The sequence below is a fragment of the Symsagittifera roscoffensis genome, chromosome 10 (assembly GCF_963678635.1).
Source record: "Symsagittifera roscoffensis chromosome 10, txSymRosc1.1, whole genome shotgun sequence".
NCBI lineage: Eukaryota > Metazoa > Xenacoelomorpha > Acoela > Convolutidae > Symsagittifera > Symsagittifera roscoffensis.
Genome location: NC_087071.1, coordinates 14,969,469 through 14,986,205, shown reverse-complemented (window position 1 = coordinate 14,986,205; position 16,737 = coordinate 14,969,469). Strand labels below are relative to the sequence as shown.

The following is a 16,737-nucleotide window of genomic DNA, read 5'->3' as shown; positions in this document are numbered from 1 at the left end:
TCGTGGGAATGCATAGATGTGGTAAATATTTAGCGGCTTGAATTGCGTTTTCAACTTCTCTGATTTTGCGGAACATGATTTTTGTCAAGGACGCTGTCCTGGATCTTGTTGTTCCGACCATTGAAAATGGGAGTAACTTTGTATTCGGCTATTTTTTTCTTTTTTTTTGTTTTCCACGCAAAATCAGGTACCGCAAATAATGATTGAGATGTGTCGAGTGATATACCATATTAAAGCGCGTGATTCAGCGGCGAGAAAAACCCGTTCAAACTTTTTGATTTTTGGAGCGAATAAGGTGAGCGAGCAGGCTTGAAATCGCTTATTTATGCTTAATTTAAGCCGTGAAATTTTTTCCAGGGCTTAAATTAGTTTTGCGCCATTTTTGGAATCCAAAACATTCAAATATTTTTCTTTATTTCAATCAAATTAATGCATTTTTTCCTTTTTCTAGTAATTTTTCAACAAAAGCTTTTTTTCAGTTTGCCTTTTTTATTTGACTGTCGAATATGCTTAAGTTCTAGAAAATCTTGAATTTTTGTTGTGTTTTTAAGACTATGGCCGGAACATTCCGTGCTAGTTGCACAGTAGCCTGCTATCCTTGTTTTTGATTGCAGGTGGTACAAATTGACTATTAATTCTGCGCAAGATTTCGCGCCTCAGTCAATTGGTATGATTTCCTTTATTTTCTAGATGTATTTTATCTATATATATATATATACTCCCTATATTTTCTAGAGCTATTTTGCCAAAATTTCTAATATTGTCATAGGGGACTCGCTGATTCAAGGTATTCCTTACAGGTTTCTAACCTTGTTCAGCTAATGATTATGACACATCATCAATCGCGACTTTTTTATGGCTTTTTCATGAATATCCATAAGAAATCTCTTTCGCAGATATTCAGTGATTTTTTACGAATTGGTTTTTCGAGCATCAACGTTGTGCAAACATACTTCATATGAAAAATTTGACAATTGATTGGATCAAATTTCCTTTCAAAATTCGTTTATTGTGATTGGACCCCTCTGGCCGATTGGACCCCATTTATTGCTGGTGACCAAGGAGGGGGTGGCTGGGTTCGTAAAAATATTCAAGTTTCAAAACCTTTTAGCTCAGAAACAACAATATTGTTTCCGGGTGAATTGGCGTCTACCCAAACATGGTGTGCTTAGTTGCCGGTAAATTTCCAAAAATTATCTTTTAAATGCTGTCGATTGCATTCTTGGCATTGCTGTTTGCTCAAATTGAACATCTTTCCAGACGAAAGTGTTAATTTTTCCAATTGTTTTTTTTTTTCAGTTGAGTTAGTGGTTTCTATTTTTTCCGCTAGCTGCAATGTTTGTGTTTTTGCGCCACTTTGTGGAAATTCAGAAAGCTTTATTCTGATTAAGTATTGGATCCGCAATTCGAAATGAAAAAAAAATTTTTTTCCATCATTTTTTATGGAAAAAAATGAGACAACGAAAGTCGAAACATGAAAAAAATAAATTCCATCAATTTGAAAATAAAAAACCATCATCAACTCTGTTCATACTCTCATATAAGTTGTTATATTTTTTCAGGAAAAGTGAAAACGCTTTAATAACTACAGAAGTGCATTTATACATATAATGCATTTTTGAATGCCCTTAGCTATATGTCCTTTTTTAGTTCAATTCAAGCTCATTTACAAAAAGAACGGCAAAATTCGATTTCCAATTACGATAGTGGAAATTGCGTTAAAAAACGTGATCAATTTCTAGTTTTCAAAGTAGATTTAATTTTTACATTTGCCAGCGGAATAAAAACTACGTAACACTCCAGATTGCTCAAATTGGGTTAATTTTACTTCAAAAGTGGTTATCTTAAATTTTTCTCAAATTTGAAAGAGTTTTGAGGCCATTTTGTTTTTTTTTGTATTTCTTTCTGTTAATTGACTGTTCTCTAATTTTCTGTTCGCTATGTTTTGCTTTCTCCGGGAAAAGACTTTGTTTGCTCACGCTCAATTCGATTTTTCGCGTTTTGGTTTTATAATTTGCTTCAGCTTAAGTTACTTCATGCTTAAGTTCAGTTCAGTTCTTCACTTACCAAAATGTATAGGTCACAAAAAACGTGAACGACATCTAGTTTCGAAAGTGGATTTTAAATTTGAAATTTAACAGATGAAAAAAAATTATTAAGTGTTCCAGTTTTCTCTGAATGGGTTATTTCAATAAAAAAGTGTCAATCATAAACAATTTTTGTGTATGAAAGAGCTTTAAAGTTTTATAGTTTTTTTTCGAAATTTGAAAGCTGAAAACTAATCAAAAATTTTATCATCTAATCTTTGACGCTAGAGTTTTGATTTCTTTTTCAGTCCAACTCAATTTCCTTTGCTACAAGAAGGCAATTTTCGCTCTTGATTAATGAAGGAGTACATGGAGCTTAAAAAGGATTGATTACTTTTAACAAATTGGACTTCGTTTTCTTAGATTTTCCCGGGGAAAAATGCCATTTGATGAATTTTCGTTAATAAGTTTTGCTCTAAGGAAAAAGTTCACCGTAAAAGAATCTTGAAATTTTAGTTTCACCTGTCTGTTGGTTATGGTTCTTACCTTTGCGAACAGCAAGGGTACTGCAATCGGGTACTAGACTTTTTCCCGTGAATAGCTTTGGGCACAATGGTCAAATAGTAAAATGTGCATGGTTGCTTATGGTAACTGTATTAGCTCCACGCGTTTACGACACGGCATTTACTTTTGTTACCTTACTAATTGCAAATGAGTTTAAGTAGGATTCCAAATTTTTGGTACATTTTAGGCAGAGATCGGTCGACTTCAACTCTTTCGGATTAATTTCCTAATGATTTTTTTTCGAATTACTCTCATTGGAATTATATCTGAATGATTGGATTTTCGATCAACCTCCTAGACTTTCTAAATGAAGGTTACAAAAAATAAACAAAAAAGTTCAAAATATTTTGGAAGTTTTAATTTTTTTTATTTCTGTTTTTTCTCAATTCAAGTAACAAAATTGGTTCAAACTTTTGTGATTTTGGGCTGAACGATTGGCTAAAACTGGAATTGAAAGGATCAGTATCTTGTATCTTTACCTAATTTACCTAAAGCTTCTGAATTGACTTCAAAACGTTTTTTTTTTGCTTCAGTTTTGTTTAATGCTTTCTTGTTAATTCGCATTTACCCGCTTTTTGTCTTAAGTCATTTGTAATCATCAACATTTTTTAGTTTGGCAATGTTTCCTAATGCTATACCAAGCAAAACGTTAAAAACATGTCCTTTTTCTTTTTTACTCCGCCTTTTTTCGTCCGCCTCAGTTTTTCATCCGCAATCGCCCGCCTCCTTATTTATCCGCTTAGATCGCCTTGCACGGACTCTTTTTAAAGGCTCAGCTTTTTCCTAAAATTTTGAAGGCGATTAGTAGGAGTAATTGAGTTTTAAAAATTTTCGAAATTTTCTTAGCGTTTTAGTGAAAAATTTTTAATACAATTTTCACATAACTTTTCATCATTTTTTAACTGTCATTTTATGAGCTTGGATTTATTACGCATTTGCTTAGTCTTCTCGCAATTTGCCTTGTTGGGTTGTTACCGCTGCGTAAGTTTGGTTCCGATGCATTTCAAACGTTCAACTGTCTTATTTGGCATGTTATTTTTTGTTAAAAATGCTTTTGAGTGCAGATAATTTGATACATTTTCCAGACAAATTGATACACGTCGGCTTAGTTGCCAACTTGGGTATTGCATTAGCTATGTATGAAGCACTCATGGACAACATATAAGCAGTACTTTTTGGTTAATTTTGTGCTTATTGGTTGCCAGGTTTAATTTTAATTGTTTGTCGGCTTTTCTATCTTATATTTTGTTTTTTAGGAATTTTCGTTTTTTCAAAAGATTATTAAGACTCTGGCTCCATTTATTCGAATGCTCAAAATCTACCCATCAAGATTGTCTGGAAAAAAATTTAATCATGAAAAAAAAAACAGCTTCACCGTCATATTGTTTTAGTCATATACTTGTTGTATTGCTAATGGTACGAAGCTCATATACTTGTTGTATCGCTAATGGTACGAAGCTCATATACTTGTTGTATCGCTAATGGTACGAAGCTCAGCTTCGCCTCTGTGTTATAATCTGTTTTTTTTTCTGAACTAATCGAAATTTTTAGTTACCTCAAGTTCTTCAGATGGCTATCTGAATTTGAGGTTCCTCCCATTTGGACCAGCTGAAAAAAAAGAATTTACTGCTTTTTCCTTTGTATAATTTTATAATTTTATTAGATTTTTTGAAGCTCCAGACAGATTCTTGTAGAATAAGAAAACATGTTTTGATGAGTTAACTGGGGGATTGATGTTTTCAGCTGGATTTATTTTTTTGTAAATCCAGAGGTAAATATTAAAAATTCTTGTGAACAAATAAAAACTGCATCATAAACATTCTCAAAATTAGGCTGTTTGAAGTTGATATAACTCCTTTCCTAAATTTTCATGATAATTCTTTGTTTAGTTTTTTAAAAGCAATCATACAAGCACTTCCTACTGTAACTAGCGCTTTTCATTGCAGATTTTGGTTAAAATTAGCTCATAAGGATTCTATAAAGACCGCATTTACCGCTGCTTGCTATGTTTGTGGCATCAAGTCGTGGGAATGCATAGATGTGGTAAATATTTAGCGGCTTGAATTGCGTTTTCAACTTCTCTGATTTTGCGGAACATGATTTTTGTCAAGGACGCTGTCCTGGATCTTGTTGTTCCGACCATTGAAAATGGGAGTAACTTTGTATTCGGCTATTTTTTTCTTTTTTTTTGTTTTCCACGCAAAATCAGGTACCGCAAATAATGATTGAAATGTGTCGAGTGATATACCATATTAAAGCGCGTGATTCAGCGGCGAGAAAAACCCGTTCAAACTTTTTGATTTTTGGAGCGAATAAGGTGAGCGAGCAGGCTTGAAATCGCTTATTTATGCTTAATTTAAGCCGTGAAATTTTTTCCAGGGCTTAAATTAGTTTTGCGCCATTTTTGGAATCCAAAACATTCAAATATTTTTCTTTATTTCAATCAAATTAATGCATTTTTTCCTTTTTCTAGTAATTTTTCAACAAAAGCTTTTTTTCAGTTTGCCTTTTTTATTTGACTGTCGAATATGCTTAAGTTCTAGAAAATCTTGAATTTTTGTTGTGTTTTTAAGACTATGGCCGGAACATTCCGTGCTAGTTGCACAGTAGCCTGCTATCCTTGTTTTTGATTGCAGGTGGTACAAATTGACTATTAATTCTGCGCAAGATTTCGCGCCTCAGTCAATTGGTATGATTTCCTTTATTTTCTAGATGTATTTTATCTATATATATATATATATACTCCCTATATTTTCTAGAGCTATTTTGCCAAAATTTCTAATATTGTCATAGGGGACTCGCTGATTCAAGGTATTCCTTACAGGTTTCTAACCTTGTTCAGCTAATGATTATGACACATCATCAATCGCGACTTTTTTATGGCTTTTTCATGAATATCCATAAGAAATCTCTTTCGCAGATATTCAGTGATTTTTTACGAATTGGTTTTTCGAGCATCAACGTTGTGCAAACATACTTCATATGAAAAATTTGACAATTGATTGGATCAAATTTCCTTTCAAAATTCGTTTATTGTGATTGGACCCCTCTGGCCGAGTTAAAGCATAGTCATTGGAACTACCTGTGGTGTTTATGTCAATTTTATTGATCTGTTGTGTGAGACCAGTGTTATTAACTCTAATTAGTTTTCGTAAGTTTAGGCGGATCAAGTTTTAATTCATTATCAGTTTTAATATCGATAAAATTTTGTGTGAAGCCCGTACGGTAAACTCCTTGCTGTTACTCTTGAGAATTTAACTTCCGGTAATGACGAAGTCGAATGATCGCTACTGTACTTCCTCAAAAGTTCCATTATGAAGTCCGCACAGGCAAGTCCAATTGATGCGTCTGTCGGAAACATTGATACAATTCCTGTGATATTTTTTTGGTAATTTGTGCATTTAACTGAAGATATTGGGTGTTTAATTTTTGCGTTTAAATTTTTCACAAACCCTTTCCTTTGGGAAAGTTCAATTCAAAATAGGTTTTGAAAGCCGTAAAAAGTATCGGAACAAAAAGTTTTCTATGCAAGTGGACGTCAGATTTTAGGCAACTGTTTTCTTGCAGATCTAAACGTGATCAAATTGATGATAATAGTGATCACTGTGATAAAAGGGTCTGTATTGTTAGTCCAACGGTGAGCAGCACCCTCAAAAACCTCTCCTCGCTCTATCGTCGACAGGGGAAGACAGAAGCAGCTGATGTGTTGGAGGAGTTCTCAGCCAGAACCAAAAACAACAACAGCAAATTAGACGAGGAAAGAAGGAACGTATTAAGGCTAGTCGGAATATTTATTCGCGAAGTTCAGTGTTCAGTAGTTCAGTTTTGCAAGTCTACTGTTGCTCTATGTTTCCGAGAAACGTTTTAAGTTAAATTTTGGAAAACGGAAACCAGGAACTTGAAAAGGAGAGAGAAGAGCTAGTAAACCAGGCTCTAAGATACAACTCAACAAAAATAGTATTCATAAAACTATCACAGGTAATTTTCTTTATGTAGTTCCGCAGGGAGATCCGTAAAATATGCAAACCTTACCCGAGAAATAGACATTTTTTTAAAGCTGCAGAGAATGTGAACGATCTGCTAAAACAGTGCTACTAAGAACTTGATTCTATAAACTAGCGGAAACTACTGGCTCCGAATAAATTTTAAAGGTTGTCAAATTTGACAAAAAAAAAGGTGACAGGGAACGAAAGGGAAAAAAATTGACAAACGATTTTGGATCATATTTTTATTTAAAGTTCGTTTTTTCGTTTTCGTTCAAAATGAATTTTTCGAATTTATCGTTAAAAGTGGAATAAAAAAATGAGGATGAATAAATTAATGCTAATCAGAGGTATTTGATTGTTGAAGGAACTATAACATCGTTACGTTTTCTAGATTTGATTCGTTTTCTTGATTATGAGATAATTGGTTGTTTGACGTTTGAATGTTTTTCTTATCAATGCCTGATGTTTTTTCTTATTTGGATTAACAACTTTCAGTATGTTTCAGAAAGATCCTGGACTCCAGTGGTCATGAGGTGCCCCCTGGAAGTTCCAGAAGTGGAGCAGGAGGAGGTGGTCACGTGATGAACGGGAGTGGGGTTGGGTTTGGGGGAGGGGGAGGGGCATATGTGGGCGGAGGTATGATACAGCATCCTGGGGATCGGATTGGAAATGCGGGAGACCCAGGATACGTTTATAATGGGGTGAGTTTCTTTTAAAAAATCATGACGAGCTGATCTACCTGGAAACTTCATTGGTTTTTGCGTGTAATTAGTTACATAATTCGCAGAAGTTGTTAACTGGTTGTGACTAATTGAATTGTTCAGTTTACGAAAATTGTTGCGTTAACTTGGTTGGTTTTCAGCGTAATAGTCAGCTATCAAAGTAGACGTTTAAGTTAAACGTAGTTAAAGTAAGTCCAAGTCTTTCAGTTCTTTTTCTTTCTTGGATTATAAAAATTTCTTGTTCAATTAAGTTATCTTCAACGATTCTAGGTAAAAAACGATTCTAGTTTAGAATAACGATGCTTAATAATAATTGTTTTGTTCGAAAAGATGTATCATGAAAATAAAAGTTTTGAATAGGAAAGAAGTAAGCACTGTTTTTACTTATGTTTTTGCGTAGTCTGCAAATAAGGCCTGAGTGTCTGGGCATTGGTCTCGGACCTGTCATCAAAACGATGTAATGCAACACTTGGTCTCTGTCATAAGTGTGAGATTTGCTGACTCATAACTACTCCTGGTGTTTCATTGAAATCGTTTGATAATATTGAAACTAATCGTCGAATTAGCCCAAAAAACATACCGATGGCGACATGAATTGAACAAGCTGCCTATAACTTATACAGCATAGTCAATAATTGCGCTGGCCTCGAGCATTTAACATATTTCTTTCACGGTTAGCTGTCGCTTCGATCGCGGTTAGCTTTAGTTGGTCTCGCCGTCCGCTGACATTTTTCTTGGGTCGTGCCGGTCGCAGTCTTATCTCTTCAGTGTGCGAAGCCTGGAAAATCAGTGTCGGTTGTGGCAATTTGGAATATATTAAATTTTAGTTGCGATATTCTACCACAGCCTTTTTCAAGTTTTTTCAAATTTTTTATTGCTACTTTTTGCTGTTTTTTTTTTGCTTGTGTTTGCGAAGTTTCCCCTCTGTATAAAAAATTTAATCGGGTTAAAAAAACATTTAAGCCAGTTTTCTCAAATTGGGTTAGTTTTAAGAGGAAAGTGACAATCATAAAATGTATCTGACCTTTGGAGTGCTTAAACATGAAATATTTGCTTCGAAACTCGTAGTCAAAAATGTTCAAAAAAATGTAACAATTTTTTTCGGTGTCCTTGAGTTTGTTGATACTGTTCTAACTGTCTATTGGCTAAGTCTTTTCTGTTATACACCCCAAAACGTGTTTTTTAAGTATTTTTAAAAATTGTATCATAATGCTCGAATCTGATTGGCTGAAAATTACTTCTTTCGAAATAATTTTTTATATTCCAAATAGATACAGAAGCTCAACTATCAATTTGATTTTTTTGGCCGTATAATAGAAAAGATCCATGATTCGTCTTTTGCAAAACTAAACCGTGAATTTTGTTAAGAATGGAGACGGTTCCATGTACAGAGCGGGATCGCTGACTAAGCTGAGACAGAGTCTTCAAAAGAGCAGCAACAAACTGTTCAAGGCATTCGGCAGACAGGGACAACCACACACCCCCAATTCACCCCACACTGGGGGAGGGGGAGGGTTCATGATGACTCCCACGCAGGGCGGGTGAGTGTTGCATTAACTGATAAAAATAACCAATTTTGTGAGGATTTACACCACGTCGAAATTTTCAGTCAAAAATCTAATCCGAAATAGTACAATAATCGTTGTAATCAAAACATGAAAAAAATCAGCTGGTCTGCTCTGAGTCTTTTCTTGAGCTTGCAACATTTTTTTTTCATTAAAAATATCACAAAAATGAAACGTACAAAAACAAATGTTTGAGATGAAAGTTTGAAAAAATTATTTTGAGAAGAATACAAGAAACGATACTGAATAAAAAAAAACATTTTTGATGAAATGAAGCCGTGTTTCAAAACGAAGAGAGTCATTTCGATTGACAGAGGAAGAGAAAATGCTAGAAGAAAGATTCTGGAAAATTAAAGCGGATTTCGATTGTTGTGTTTCAGAATGAAGAGAGCAAGTTCGTTGTCTGTGTTGACGACATCCAACAGTAGTAGTAGTAACAGTACTCACAATACAGACAGATCCTCACAGGCCCAAAACTACCAGGTAAAATTTACTTACTTTTTTTTAAAAAATTGGTGACACAGAAAAGGTGGTCGTGCTAAGAAAAAGGTGGCCCTTCGTAGAAAGGTGGTCCTGCTGAAATAATAATTGACTCCATTTTTTGAAGTCATTGTTTTTAAATACGATTCATAGTTTTTAAATAGATTTGAACTCAATTTTTTTGAGTTTTTTTGTGTTTTTTTCCTACTGTACAGAGACTGGTTGAGGAAAATGAGGAGGTAAATGCACTGGTATATGCTTCAAGTAAAAAGTATCTTTTCGGTTTCCTTGAGTTCGTTTATACTTTTCTGTGGTATTAATTGATGTTCTATAAATATCAGAAATTTCGATACTTACATGGTGACTCTATCGTTTCTTTAGAGGTAGTTAATTCATATCGCGGTCGTTTGAATTTTCTGATCCATTCAGCTAAAAAAAAACCATTCGTTTCTTTGGCGGATAATTCAACAATTATCTGCTATTTAGAACAGCTACCAGTTACCCCCAGCGAATTGAAAGTGCGTGTATTTTAGCGTCTATATAAACAGTTGAATCTTGCGTGGTATTTTATTTAGACAAATAGATAGGAAGAAGATAATTTGAGAATTTTGCCGATGTTTGCATTTATTGGATGACTAGTTGCACACCCGACATTTAGTTGTTCGCAGGAAAAGCGTATCGGGAAGAGTATTGCTTGGTGTTGTTTACTTGAAGCGAAGTTTCAAATAAGCTTCTAATCTGTGATTAGTGATACCGTTTTCAAATTATATTTACCTGAATTGAAATATTTTGCGGTAGAATTTTAAATTACTTAGGTTAAGTTCATTTCGGATCAATTGAGCCATCTCCCCCCATTCTCGCGTGGGGGGGGGGGGGGTAGCTCAATAGGTACTTGAGGCATGTTTATAACCACTTGAAAAAAGTTTGAATGACATGAAATCATAAAACATATTTTCCAACGACTGTGGAAAGCCAAAACTTACAATATCAAAGCTCAAAAGTTTCATTCGGATTGAAAAAAGAATCAATAAAACAGCCTAAAAAAGCGACTTTTTTTCGTTTCTTAACATGACAAAAAGTTTTTGCGAGCAATATTTAGGTGTTGCGGAGAACCGTTTTTGCTATTCAGGTACAAGGCTAGAGCAGCAACCCTGGTAAATCGCTTTCTTCGATAAGGCTATGGTCGCCTAAACGCAATTTTGCAAAAAAAAAAAAACATTTTTTTTTTTAAATTTCTATGTTTTTTCAAAATTTTTCTCGATATTCATGTAAGATAAACTTCAGTCGGTCAATTGATGGCGTGCTATAAACACATCAACCATCTACTTGCGTTTGCTGACGTCTTTTTGTAGACTTTATTCGTTTTTGCTGGGGGGGAGATTGATCCTTCATTTCTTTTGTCAAAAAGAATACAAACTCAACTTCAACAATTACGTCTCAAATGACATAATTCCCAAATGGCATGAAAATGAAAAATTCTCCAAATAGCAAAAAATATGCAAGTTGCATTGAAATTTTTTGAGAGAACCTTGTTTGGTAAAATGGTGTGAAAAGTAGTAAAGTTGTCAATTCATATGTTGATTGACATTTCATCTTGAAATAAGTTATGAACTTTTCTCTTAAGCACAATAGCTTCTAAATATTTTCTTCTTGTGAGCAACTTTTCCAACAATAATTTTACTCAACATTTGTTTTGAATCTAATAATTTTGAATCTTGAATTTTATGCCATTTGGGAAAAAAAATTAATGCATTTGGGAAGCTACCAACTTTAACGTCCCAAAATGCATAATTCCCGAATGGAATAAATTTCAAGTTTTCATTGAAACTCAAACGCTTTCTTTCAAATAACATGTCTTTTTTATCAGGAACCAAAACTTGTGAACTTGATTTGGAATTAATTGCTTCCAAACAAATATCAGTGGCATTTCTGGAAAAATTGATCACAAGAAGTTAATTAGTTTCAAACAGCAAACCTATGCATTTGATAAGAGTCCATTTTTTTCATGATGTTTTGTCAATCAACTATTGAATTAACAACTCTCACTACTTTTCAAACCTTAATAAAACTGGTTCTCTTGACTTTTTTTCAATGGAACTTTTGCATGGAACTTATGCGATTTGGAATAGTTTTCAATTTTTCGCCATTTGTGGATTTTGCCATTAGAGAAGTTATCAAACACACTTATTGAACAGCGAAAATGTGAACTGATCGTGCAAAACGTTATTGGCCTCAAGTTATGAAAAAATTTTAATTTAAGATATCCAAAAGGAATATTAAAGTGACCTAATGATCCAGTTTTCTCTGATGGGGTAATTTTATCAAAGTATTGCCAATCTTTAATTTTATTTTGAAAATTTAAGCGCTTGAAAGGTATATCATTTTTTCCTCAAAAGCAAAAATTTTTTTGCGTTTCTCTGCGTTTGTTGCCTTTTTCTCCAACCGTCTGTTGGCTCTTTTTTAAGGGTAAACTATGTAAACTTTATCATGCTCAAGTTCGGTTTTTGCGGTTTTTATAAATTTAAGTTTTCGAATGTGGATTATAACTTTTCAATTTTCCAGCGGAATGAAAAAATTCCATTCGAAACTTCAAAAAACTTGAATGATTTTACGTTCGCAAGTGGATCTTAATACGAAAATGCAAAAAGCATGATTGATTTCAGATTTCAAAAGTGGATTTTAATTTTTGAATCCAATCACGAAAATGCTCAAAGCATTAATAATTTTAGGTGCGAGAGTAGATTTTAATTTTCAGATCTTTCATCAGTTTCCATTGACACAGTCAGACCTATATTCAAAAACCTCAAATGCTGTTCAAAACCGCGATAAAACTTATATTGTTCTAAAAAAGGAAAACCGGAAATAAGTGAAAAATATCGCAAAATTCTTTTGTTTTTTTAGTAAGTCCAATTGATTAGATGAAAAACTGTGAGAACGAGAAGTACCATGGCTAAAATTGCGTTTTTTTGGTTTGCTACAATAATTTTAAAATTGTAGTGGGAGCATCGATTTTAAATTAACATAACTAATCTACGGGAAATTCTGCCTGTCATCGATTTTTGTGTTATTCAGTCTGAAAATTATTCAGACTGATTTTTCTCGACACGGAGAAATTTTTATCATGTTTTGTTTTGGGAATGTTTAGCTCGACGAATAGGGCTTGGTTATGAAGCTGTATTTGGAGTTAGTTTATGAGGTCTTGATTAGGAGCTTTATTTGGATTGTTCAAAATTAAGATAAAACCATTACCCTGTACATAGTTACTTCCTTTGTTCTTCGCGATGTGGTCGGAACCAAATCTTCTTGCTTTCCTTTCCGTTATTAAGAGTAATGAACCCAGCGGATTAAAAACTTTTCCTATTGATCCAGTTTTCTCTAGTTATCAAAAAAGTGCCAATCATAAATTGTTCTATAAATTCAAAGAGCTTAAAGGGCATCTGTTTTTTTCTTTGAAGTTCGAAAGTTGAAATTTTTCAAGAAAGGCAGTGTTTTTTTTAATGTTTACTTGCGTTCATTACTCTTTTCCAATCTTCGATTGGCTATGTTTGCTTACGACATCCAATGCCTATTACATCTTTTTCAGATGCCTCGATGGAAAGGGTCTACGCAAGACCTAATGGCGTTGCTACAGCAATAATCCCAATCAAGCAACCCAAAACTCAACCCCGGCCCCAGTAGATTAATACACATGTCTACCTAGTCAAATTTGTAGACACTCCCAGTTAATTTACAGCACATATCAGAAGTAGTGCGAGTTACAACTTTAAACTCTATAGTTAATGCTAGAATAATTACTAGGCCATACCGAAACCGTACGAAAACCACTTTAAATTGAAATAGTCTATAAAGGTTTTGAAATTGCGTTCTTTTTTGAATTAAATGTTATTTATGAATTAGCTTACATACTATTAGGTTCAAAAACGAACATTTTTGTCAAGTTAACTAATTATGCAGAAGAAAAAAGTACGAATTTTGTTTAAAAAATCAGCATTAACTATAGAATTATCAGCACTCAAATTGCCTTTTGATAAACGTACTTGGATCCCGACAGAAAGAGAGAATTATTAGAAATAGGTAACTTAAACCAACTGTGCTGAGTGCTTTTAGTCTGTGTGGTGGCTTCCTTTGTCTGTCTATATTTTATCCGCTTCTTCAAATGATTGTTTCAACCATTTTTCTGTCTTTGTCTTTTTTAAATTAAAAGATATATTGAAAGGAATAAGATATCTACGAATGAGATTATGGCAGCAGAAATAGCGGATCTTGTTAACTATTTTACCCCTTTTTCGATGTTCAGAAATTCAACTTTGATTGCCGCAATTTGAATAGCTCAAATAGAACCATTTTCTGATAAGAATTTAAATTAAATTTTTTGTTTGTGCCACTTAAATAATTAGTCATACAAACACGAACTCCAGTGAATATTTAACAAGATCCTTATTAACTAGTAGATAAATTAAAAAGGAAAAACGGATGTTTGATTGACACATCGCAAAAAAATGTGTCAAGCTTTCTTTTAATCTTAAGAAAAATTATGCTAGTCCAGACTGACTCAATTGCTTTTTCAAACGTTTGTTGAGTCTTGAATTTCATAATGGATTTTCTTGAAATTATGTACTGGTGTTGGGTTGGACATTCAACTCCTTTTAATGGTTTCAATGACTTATTTAAATAGTTCCTATCATTTGAGTATGTTTTCCGAATACTTTTGAGTGTATCTCTCGTGGTGTTTTTCTGTCCCTTTCAACTGTAAAACGAACATAACTGAAATTTTCTTGATTTCTGGTAAAATTAAACCAATTGGGGATATATATCTTAATATTTTGACATAAAAGCGATGGTGTTTCCACATGAACATGAGGTTGTTAATTAGTATTTCTAGGGTTATATGTCATAGAATAAATTAATAGATAAAAATAGAAGACATTTTTTCTTTAGTGTATTACAATTCTGTCCCTTTTCAGAACTAATCCAATTTCGAATATACATTTGTCACTTTTTCATTCCCTGTAGTTTTCGTTGTTAGATTACGGTTTAGTGCACTTTGTAGCTGAACCTTCTTAGGTAAACCTCACTAGTGTAGGTGCTCATATTTATGTTTTTTTTTTCATTCAAATGCATACATATAAGATAAAATGGATCATTATAGGGGAACGTTTATTTATTTTTATGCTAAGTTTTATAATTAATTCTACAATAATACCGCGAGATGAAATTACTGCAGTTCGTTTTTCCTGAAAAAAAAAAACAATTCCAAAAAAAATCACTATCACTGATAAAAAAACCGCTTTCGTTTGCAGTTAATCTTCAATCTGAATACAAATAAATTGAGGATAAAAAACTGAAATAAAGATATTTCGATGCTAAATTATTAGCTGCGTCCTCAAATAGTTGAGCTTTTCATTATTGAGCGCAGGGTTTTTTGAAGGTAGTTGCAGTACTTCTGTTGACGATTAAAATCTAATTTGATCTTATACAGCGGAGAGAAACTACCGATTCACAAATGAGTCTGAACTCAGCGTCAAGTCAACGTCTTTCATATGGGGAAATGAACCCGTTTGACCTACATGTATTACGACAGCAGAACCCAAATTACAACAACTTCTACAATTCGGGTAGAATGAACTACCCGCCGAATGATCTGAGAGCTAACTTAGCGTCGCCCCCACCGTCTGATTATGTAATGGGGGGACGGGGTCAACGTTTCTTCCCCGTGAATGGTGGTGGGGGTGTTAGAAGTAATAGAAGTAGTTACCCTCGACGGATTTCGGTAACAGCGGAATCAAGTCCGGTTTTCGTGAACCGAAATAACGCCGACATGGGCGGGAATCGAAGACCAATTAGTTCCATGGCAAACTATGGAATTGTCAATAATGGAGTCCAGAACAATCAGAACATGCTTCCGATTCCATTGAGTAGTTTAAATCGGAAGGAGAGTTCAATGCGATCGGCGTCGTCGGGGTCTTCGGTACACTCCGAGAGCACGGCGTCTATCGGAACGACCGAAACGTCGGAAGTTGCGTCGCGAGAATCATTTGACCAACAGCAGTATGCGACGATTACGAGACGAAGACAAGAAAGCGTGGATAGTCCAAGAAGCGATGGTGTGTCTAGAAATGCTGTTAAAAATCCAGATATAAACCAGAAAACGCCGCTGTCAAAGAGGCGCAATTCAACTTCGGTCAATAATATGAACGAATCAAGACGAAGCATGAGTGTCCTATTATGAAAATTGAAAGTGAAAGTTCATTAAACCGAAAAATCATTTAAAAGAACAATTCGGTCAGTTGAAAACCAAACAAGTTGAAATGACAACATTTTTCACTGAGAAATTGTCTTTGAACCCATTTCATATCAACAATAATTTGGATAATTGGAATCAATTTCACCGACAATTATAGTTTAATTTGTACAGTTTGTCCATTCTGGATTTCAGGGGAAGAGAATTTAGATGTGCAAAATTTCTTGTAAAAAGAGCATGCTTATAAATAAAATGATACCCCATGCGCATAATATCGATCCAAATTAACCGTCTTAGTCAGAATGCAAAATAAAACAAAAGGGGAGCGCTGGTGAGGTGGTTACGTCATTTCTTCTCAAGCAAAAGGTCGGATGTTCGATTGCTTGAGGGTGAAGCATCATTACCCAGCCCAGAAAAATAGCCAAAAAAATGAATGTAAATCTTAAACAGGGACACATCAGCAATTCTCCGTGAAGAACTGAACAGCTCCTTTGTTAGTCCTTTCCCTTGTGGATAAATCGTCTTAACCAAATTGAAATTTTGAACGCACTGTTTTAAAAAATCGAGTTAGAAAATTTTCGAAAATTTTTACAAAGCGTGTCTGTCTTCACTTTTTGTCTCATTCGATTGGGCTCTTCCTTTTATTGCTTTTATTTCATTCATTATCTTATCTACTCCTTTTTCATAAATCATTACTAGTTATTTATTAATTAAGTGATTTTTATTGATTTTCTGTTTAGGTCGAACATAATTTGAAAGCAGCTAATTCTACTCGACCAAAGCGAAGAAGTTCAATTTCACGCCACTTTTCCAGACTTAGAAATAGTCCAAACAAAAAAGAGATTGACAAAAATTCTGCAACTTTGGGTAGAGAAAATATTCCAGAGCAACAAAACAGTTCGCGAAATGGAAACAGGTCACCGAACCCGAGAGACATTTCGATGAACTTAAATAGTGAACTTAATAATGGCGATCACGTGTCGAGACGAAGCAGAGCTGAAATGACCTTGGGCGACTCTCTCTATTCCTTGAGTAATTCCAACTTTTCACGCCGCAGCAGAAATGACAACTTGTTCATAAACTATGACTCATGTCCAAGCACTGATTCTATCGTTTCTCAAATGTCTATTTATAATTAAATTGCTTTTCGAA

At 34.1% G+C, this 16,737-nt stretch overlaps 1 protein-coding gene across 1 annotated transcript in view; it reads left to right on the top strand.

The window, feature by feature from the left end:
* LOC134855618 (kinesin light chain 1-like) overlaps positions 1-16,414 on the top strand; it is a 238,833-nt gene extending 222,419 nt beyond the window's left edge. Inside the window, exons 15-20 of the mRNA XM_063872159.1 lie at positions 6,222-6,368; positions 7,083-7,278; positions 8,668-8,840; positions 9,245-9,347; positions 14,824-15,626; positions 16,326-16,414. Of these exons, the coding sequence (XP_063728229.1) occupies positions 6,222-6,368; positions 7,083-7,278; positions 8,668-8,840; positions 9,245-9,347; positions 14,824-15,573 (1,369 nt within the window). The 3' untranslated portion in view covers positions 15,574-15,626; positions 16,326-16,414. The remainder of the gene's footprint in view (positions 1-6,221; positions 6,369-7,082; positions 7,279-8,667; positions 8,841-9,244; positions 9,348-14,823; positions 15,627-16,325) is intronic.
* The last annotated feature ends 323 nt before the right edge of the window (positions 16,415-16,737 follow it).